Source organism: Theropithecus gelada, chromosome 2 (genome assembly GCF_003255815.1).
Source record: "Theropithecus gelada isolate Dixy chromosome 2, Tgel_1.0, whole genome shotgun sequence".
Lineage (NCBI taxonomy): Eukaryota > Metazoa > Chordata > Mammalia > Primates > Cercopithecidae > Theropithecus > Theropithecus gelada.
In genome coordinates, this window is record NC_037669.1 from 91,923,898 (window position 1) to 91,932,192 (window position 8,295).

General features: G+C 47.9%; 1 protein-coding gene across 11 annotated transcripts; it reads left to right on the forward strand.

Annotated features, from left to right (window-relative positions):
* Nucleotides 1-7,703, forward strand: NME6 (NME/NM23 nucleoside diphosphate kinase 6). Of its 11 annotated transcripts, none has more exons than XM_025377108.1 (7): nucleotides 398-526; nucleotides 1,113-1,316; nucleotides 3,174-3,270; nucleotides 4,857-4,959; nucleotides 5,526-5,565; nucleotides 6,448-6,608; nucleotides 6,880-7,703. In XM_025377108.1, exons 3-7 carry the CDS (start codon nucleotides 3,181-3,183, stop codon nucleotides 7,044-7,046), a joined length of 561 nt encoding a protein of 186 aa, XP_025232893.1. In that variant the 5' UTR covers nucleotides 398-526; nucleotides 1,113-1,316; nucleotides 3,174-3,180; the 3' UTR covers nucleotides 7,047-7,703. The 11 variants fall into 11 exon arrangements, with proteins under 11 accessions (XP_025232898.1, XP_025232901.1, XP_025232902.1 ...); XM_025377106.1 differs by having other exon boundaries at nucleotides 419-465; nucleotides 1,113-1,220; XM_025377116.1 differs by lacking the exons at nucleotides 398-526; nucleotides 1,113-1,316 and adding an exon at nucleotides 239-391.
* The last annotated feature ends 592 nt before the right edge of the window (nucleotides 7,704-8,295 follow it).

Genomic DNA, 8,295 nt, shown 5'->3' on the forward strand with positions numbered 1-8,295 from the left:
GTGTCCCTCTTGGCCGGCAGCGCCCCCGCCGGCCCGCCACCCTGAACGAGCCCGTCCGGTCCTCTGGCTTCCGCCACTCTGCGTAGCACTGCGTCGGCATCCGGCCCGGCATTCCCTCCCGCCGAGGGCACCCACGCCGGCTTCCGAGGGGCGGTTCCCACAAGCCAGTTCCGCCGCCCAGGACGGCTGCATCCTCTAGTCCCGTCGCGGCAAGTGCACCCGCCTAGGAAACCCGCTGCCCGCTAGAGTTCCTCACACCTCGCTTCACCCCGCGGCGCAACCGGACGAGGACCCCGAGCAGGGCTGCCCAACAAGCGCCTGAAGGACCCCGGGAGGGCCGCAGGCTATCCAGCGTGGTGCCTGGTGGCCGGGCCCTGTGCGGGAGGGCAAGGTGAACCCGGAGCCGGACTTCCGCTGCACTGGGGCTCCGAATGACCTAGAATCTGGGGTGGGCTTAGGCCCCGGGTACGAGAGCTGCGCGGTTGTAGGCCTAGAGAAGTAGGGGGCTGGGTCGAGAGTTGAAGCCGTGAGTCCGGGGGGCTGGAGGGCGGGGCCACAGGGGTAGAGGCGCAGATCCGGGCCGCGCGTGGGTGGACTAGGACTGGGCCGCCGCCCTCCAGGAAGCCGAGTGGTGGCCCGCTCGAGTGCTGGGGGGCAATGTACCGATAGCTTTACTTTTTTTTGGAGACGGAGTCTGGCTCTGTCGCCAGGCTGGAGTGCAATGGCGCGATCTTGGCTCACTGCAGCCTCCGCCTCCAGAGTTCAAGCAATACTCCTGCTTCAGCCTCCCTAGTAGCTGTGAGTATAGGTGCGCGCCGTCACGCCTGGCTAATTTGTGTGTATGTGTGTGTGTGTATTTTTAGTAGAGACGGGGTTTCACCATGTTGGCCAGGATGGTCTTGATCTCCTGATCTCGTGATCCGCCCGCCTCGGTCTTTCAAAGTGCTGGGATTACAGGCGTGAGACACCAAGCCCTGCCTGAAATTTTTAATTCTCTGATGGAGTCACCATTAAGTCGAACAGGATTTTCGACGTGTCAGTTTGTTGTAAACCAAGAGTGAAGACCGCCACAACTTAGCTGCATTAATAAAGGAACCATGTTCTCCCTACAGGCCGCGTGTTCTTGCTACGAGAACCCCTAGCAGCCTGGCCTTGGAATAGCTGGATCAGATGCATTCATTGGTTCTTTCAGATACTTTTAAGAGCCAGCTGTGTGCTAGGTACTTCTTACACCTTCTGGTGGGGAAGATGGAACTGAAGGGAATTTGCAAGGAGCTGTGAGAAAGTACAACGGGAAGTGAGCTAAGATCATTAAGGTGAGCAGAAGGCAACCAGAGAAAGCACATTCAGGACTGTGAAAACTCACACAAAGGCTGTCAAGCCAGAAGGTCTTTCGAAACTGAAAGGCCCATGAGGTTGGAGCTAGAGAAACTTACGGAGTGTGGGGTTCCAGATGAGGCTAGAGAGGTACGTGTGGAACCACAAGATCATGCAGAGCCTGGGAGGCTGTGATAAGGATTTTGGTTTTTATTCTAAGAGCAGGGTGCCCTTTAAAGGGTTAAGGAGGGGAACCATATGATTAGATTTGCATGTTTGGTTCACTTTGGCTGCTGTGTGGAGATTGTAGAGGTTGGCAGGACAGAAACTGGGAGACCAAAGAGGAGGCTGTCAAGATGTCCAGAGAGGAATGATGATGTCTTAGAGTTATGGTGATAGTAGTTGAGGGTTGGAGAATGGTATGGGTTTTGAGATATATTAGGTAGGGAAAATTGCCCGAAGTTAGTGATTGTGTGGATATGAAGAGTGAGGGAGGGGAGGTGTCATGGATGTTTCTGTAGACAACTGCTGAAAATGACATGTTACCACCTGTGGCATTAGGGAGAGTGGGTTGGCTGATCTTGTGCTGGTTAGATTGGACGTGGCTTTATGGTTTGAGTGGAAAATCAGGTTGAAAGCTGTAGAAAGGACATGAATAGAAGAGACCATGACATAATTGCTTGCGCCAAATTCTAATACCACCTTTAACATGATTGACAGGCTTTAGGATAAAATAAATGAGAATGTTGTCTAGACTTTGTCCCTGCCTGTGTTCATGGAAGCCTTCTCTGAATTTGTTGACAAATGAGAGATTTTATACACACACACACACACATATAGTAGAGTCAGGGTCTTGCTTTGTTGCCCAGGTCAAACTCCTGGCCTCAAGTACTGATATTACAAGTGTGAGCCACTACACAATGGCCAAATGAGAGATAATATTGAGATAAGATTTTGAAACAAAGTCTTTACTCCTGCAGAGGTGATCAGTTTCTCACATATAACTCGGATTTCACAGTTGGAAAAGACCTCAAAATTCCCGTTAGTCCAGTTTATAAAATGCTTTTATGTCCATTATGTCATTTCTACAATGTTGAGCTCTTACACCATGCTAGACACTAGGAATACAAAGATGAATAGAAATAAGACTATATAGGTTTATTTAGTAAATAAAATTGATCAAGCACCTTTGTGCCAGGCACTGTTTCAAATGCAAAATGGTTATGACTTGTTCCTGACATTGGAGTTGCGTGTTGACAGGTCTTGCCACTGAGGACAGCTGAGTGTATTAACAGGTTTGATTTGGGCACAGGAGATCCTGATCTCTCCATAATATTAGAATAGAGATGGTGTTTATCCAGCAGACTTTTTGGTATCCTGGCAGCACCTCAGTTCCTGCCCATCAATATTCCAATTCTAGATTTGATAGGAGAGCACTATGGGATGGAAGATTTTAAGAGATTATACCCTTGTGGATAGGCTGTTGAGGAGTATAAGTTGCAAATCCTCTGTAAAATACAAAAGGAAGTTAGGAAGGGATATTGGCAGAGACAGGTAGTATTTAAACTTGAGTTTCTTTTGAATGGGTAATTCCTTCATAGGCTTACAGTTGCACCAGATTGTATATTCCATGGGGAAACTTGAATGCTCCCTCTACCACTCCCCTCCCTTGATCCCATGACCCCAAATGGGCAATTAAATAAAATAATGTATATGGCCTTAAGATGAAACTGTCAGGTTCTTTATGAGTGTCAGGAGTGAGAGCACTCGTTGGCTTGCAAGGCTACATGGCTTCAATGTAGGGAAGGCTGGGAGTGCAGTCCTGAATGGTTCCTAATACAGCTTTCTAATGGCAGGAGTGAGATGGCCTCAATCTTGCGAAGCCCTCAGGCTCTCCAGCTCACTCTAGCCCTGATCAAGCCTGATGCAGTCGCCCATCCGCTGATTCTGGAGGTAAGAATGAATCCTAAGCCTCTACCACATGCCCTGGGAATTGCCACTGCTTCAGGTGCCATCAGGCCACTTATGGTGACTGACAACACAGACTTGTGCTGGATGCTGTGGAGGCAAAGCTAGAAGCCGTGAACTCTGACCTGAGGAGGCTAAGTATCTATTGGAGACTTGAGGCAGATCTAAAATATAAGAAAGGACCCAAAGCAATAATAGAACCAAATCTCAAGACAATGTATCTGTGTTCGTTTCTATCGCTAGATAACACATGACTCCAGACTTGAGAGCTTAAAACAACACTCATTTGTTACTTCACAGTTCAGTAGTTTAGAGGTCCATAGACTTGGCTGAATTGTTTGCTTAACGTCTCAAAAGGCCAAAGTCAAGGTATTGGCTGACCAGGCCCTTATCTGGAGGGTCTGGGGGAAGAATTCACTTCCAAACTCATTCAGGTTGTTGGCAGAGTTGATTTCTTATGATGGAAGGACTGAGGCTGCCATTTCTCTGTTGGCCTTCAGGCAGGAACTCCTTTCGGTTTCTAGAGACCACTCACATCCCTCATCACATGGCCCACTCTATCTTCAAGACAGCTACAGTGCATCGAATCCTTCGCATGCTTTGAATCTGACTTCCTCAGCCTCTAGCCAGAGAAAATGCCTGGCATTGAGAAGCCTTCACAATTCTAATCCCACAGGGCTCACGTGATTAGGCCCACCTGGATAATCTCCCTTTTGATTACAGCAGAATCAACTGATGAGTAACTTAATTATACCTCTAAAATCCCTATTGTTATGTAATGTAACATAATCATATTGCATCATATTCACAGCCCTGGAGATTCGGGTGGGAAGTCTTGGTGGGGCTCGGGGTCATTTTCACATTCTGCATACCACAGTTTAATAAATACTAACAGAGTAGCACTGCTAAGTAAGCCCACTGTGGTGCAGAGGAAGATCCAAGCAGTCAGGAATGGGAGCCTGGAAGTGGCAGGACTCAACTGGGCCTCAAAGGAATGGTAAATTTTGGTTAGTGCCAGGAGAAGGACAGGTGTTGCACAGAAGGGAGATGCTGAGAAAAGAATGCATGTGATGGGTCTGAGGGCCGCAGGCAGCCTGGATTGGTGAGACTAGAGAATTGGTACAGAGCAAGGAAAGTATAACCTTGAGCACTGGGCTAAAGTGGTTGCATTTCATTCCTTGAATAACAGGAACTACTTAACACCTGACCAGAGTGTGACATGTAAATTACAGAGTTTCTCATCTATCAAGTGTGATGGTTTGGAGGGAGTGAGAGAAACTCAAGGCAGGACCACTAATAAGACTTTTACGGTGGTCTGAGTGGGGGGTCCTGTGGTCTTGAGCTCAAGGGGTTACAGGTATAGAAGAGTAGAGACAGTGCATCCTATCCCCTTTCACCCAAGGTGCACACTGTAGCTGTGTGACTGACGGTCTTGACCTCACCCCACCTCATCTTCTCACCCTCCAATGGGACAGACCCTCAAGTCCTGAGCAACAAGTGGTCCTCATGGTTTCTTTTGGTCAGTTTCAGTCTCCTGATTGATTTTTATTTTGGGGGTGGTCTTTATTCAGGCTGTTCATCAGCAGATTCTAAGCAACAAGTTCCTGATTGTACGAATGAGAGAACTACTGTGGAGAAAGGAAGACTGCCAGAGGTTTTACCGAGAGCACGAAGGTAGGATCAGTAGTCCTCTGAACGGAAGGTGCCTCAATCCAAAGAGGCCCGTAAGAGAGATTTTACCTGGAACACAATGGCAGGCTCTCTGACCTACCAACCGTGTACAGTTGCAGCCAGTTTTCTAAAATCTTGGTTTAAAACACACACTTTTCATGATTATCCATCTTTTTTTCCCAAGGAGGGTTCTACCTTGTAGTCCCAACCAGAAACTTAGTTTTATGTCCTGATGTCAGTAGTTAACATGTAGTGAATGAATGTTCACCGTCAGACATCGTCCTCATGCTCATTTTTTCATTCAGTTTTCCCAACAACTCTAAAAAGTAGGTGTTCTTGTATCCCTCGTACACAGATTAGGAAGCCAAGTTTTGGAGGTTAATGATTTACCCAAAACTACGCGGGTTGTAAGTGGCAGACCTTAGATTCAGACCCAGGTTTGTCAGACTCCAAGGTGCTTGTTCTTTTCTCTAAAACAATTTTTATTCTAGGTAAGGAGGTAGAAGTACAGAAAGTTGCCTTGGGCACCAGGATGAAGGTATCTTGATGAAGGTCCTCTCTCTTTGCAGGGCGTTTTTTCTATCAGCGGCTGGTGGAATTCATGGCCAGGTACTTCTAATTTGGTTCCAGCATCTTTATCCACTGAGGCGAATCTCCCCTGCCCCTAAATGGATTTGTTCATTTCACTGCCATTCTTTAAAGTTGTAATCAGGCCAGGCACAGTGGCTCATGCCTGTAATCCCAGCACTTTGGGAGGCCAAGGCGGGTAGATCACTTGAAGTCAGGAGTTTGAGACCAGCCTGGCCAACATGGTGAAACCCCGTCTCTACTAAAAATACAAAAACTTAGCCCAGCATGGTGGCAGGCGCCTGTAATCCCAGCTACTCAGGAGGCTGAGGCAGGAGAATCGCTTGAACCCGGGAGGTGGAGGTTGAAGTGAACCAAGATCGTGGTACTGCACTCCAGCCTGGGCAACAAGAGTGAAATTTTGTCTCAGAAAAAAAAAAACAAAAAAGACAAAAAAATTAGCCAGGCATGGTGGTGGGTGCCTGTAATCCCAGCTACTCGGGAGGCTGCGACAGGAGAATCACTTGAATTCGGGAAGTAGAGGTTGCAGTGAGCCAAGATTGCACCATCATATTCCAGCCTGGGCAACAGAGTGAGATTCCATCTCAAAAAATAAAGTTGTAATCAATGTCAAGTCTGAAGAAACATGGGTCTGGGCTGTCACTGAGCCAATGCTGACCTGTTAGGCACCTGTCCTGTGGTGGTTTAGGAAAGTCCCGTTGAATGCTGCATAACCACCCTGCTGATCTCTTCAGGCTCTATGTACACCAGCAGGGGCTCTGTATCTCCTATTTGAAGCAGCATTGGTACTCAGCTGGAAAGGCAGGAAAACTCTTAGAGTGTGTGTTTATTCAGGCCCTGCTCACAGCACACCCTCCTAGTCTAGATGGCCAGATTCCTCACATTTGCTTGTTTTGTTCGCAGCGGGCCAATCCGAGCCTACATCCTTGCCCACAAGGATGCCATCCAGCTATGGAGGACGCTCATGGGACCCACCAGAGTGTTCCGAGCACGCCACGTGGCCCCAGATTCCATTCGTGGGAGTTTCGGCCTCACCGATACCCGCAACACCACCCACGGTTCGGGTGAGTCCCCTGTCCATAGCCATAGGATATTTTGGGGTTAGTGGGCAGGCTGTGTGATAGAGTTGACAGCCAGGTCCCTCCAATGAGCTTTCTTCCATTTGTGTTTCTGGTCTTTGTAGCCATGTTGGCAGATGTGGCCTGTGGACTTTCTTTACATGCCCCAGGACTGAAGGGGCAGGCAGAGTAGAGGCTCAGGATTCTCAACCTGATTATGACTGCCTCTTGCTTCTACCATGTGAGAACCCCTTCTCTGTCTTATCTCCCCTTACAGACTCTGTGGTTTCAGCCAGCAGAGAGATTGCAGCCTTCTTCCCTGACTTCAGTGAACAGCGCTGGTATGAGGAGGAAGAGCCCCAGTTGCGCTGTGGCCCTGTGTGCTATAGCCCAGAGGGAGGTGTCCACTATGTAGCTGGAACAGGAGACCTAGGACCAGCCTGATGCAGGTCTATGAAGACAGTGCCCAGACTTTTCTCCTAGATGTCTAGTCTAAAACATTTGCCTAGGACCAGGGAAGCCTGGGCTCATACTGCCATTTCTGCTGGGCACCACCACCTGCCTGAGGGCCTAGCTCACTGCAGCACATCCTCCAGAATCTAGCTTTCTATCTACCTCTTCTCTGGAATGTTCATGGTGGTTCAGAATAATGATGACTCCTCTTTGCTGAGAACTGTTCATCCTTTCTCAAGAAGAAGCTTGCCAGGCCGAGTGCGGTAGCTCATGCCTGTAATCCCAGCACTTTGGGAGGCTGAGGCAGGCAGATCATGAGCTCAGGAGTTCAAGACCAGCCTGACCAACATGGTGAAACCCCATCTCTACTAAAAACACAAAAATTAGCCGGGCGTAGTGGTGCATGCCTGTAATCCCAGCTACTCAGAGGCTGAGGCAGGAGAATTGCTTGAACCCAGGAGGCAGAGGGTGCAGTGAGCCGAGATTGTGTCATTGCAGCCTGGGCGACAGAGCAAGACTGTCTCCAAAAAAAAAAAAAAAAAAAAAAAAAAAGCTTGTCTAATTGACTTGCCTAAAAAATGCAGTGACTCCAAACAACATTTGGCCTGTCTTCCTCAATAAAAGTCAGTGTTCTCAAAAAAAAAAAAAAAAGTCAGTGTTCTCCTGAATCCTTTATGCTGCCACATTTAGGGAACCTTTTCAGGCTTCATCATTCTGACTTCTCAGCAGCATTCAGTATTGCTTCATTCTTCAGAAACACTCTCTTCTCTTGGATTTTCTGATCCCACACTGTTGGTTTTCTCCTCCGTGTTTTTCTTCATCTCCTTTATCAGCTTATGCAAACATTTATTTTCATAAATTCTCTATTCAAGACATGCTGAAAAATGCAAAGATGGTTAAGACATGATTGGGTTCTCAAGTTGCTAATTATGAATTTTGGTAGTCAGCCAACATGTGGCAGAGATGGAGAAGTGCCCTAACAGGTATAAACTCCTGTGGGAGAACAGAGGAAAGAAGGTTTCCTTTGGCTGGGTGAGGAGGTGAAGGAGATAGGATGGAAAGGCTTTTATAAAAGATGTAGCTGGCTTTGGAACTAAGCCTCAGGGTCAAATAGGGTACCCATAGGAGGGGTCTGGGGCACTAGACAGTCTGTTTATTATCAGGAATATATGGGTCAGTTTGGTATGTGTGTGACCTAAGAAACCTGTGATACTTCTTATGACAGGTCTTGACTTTTCTT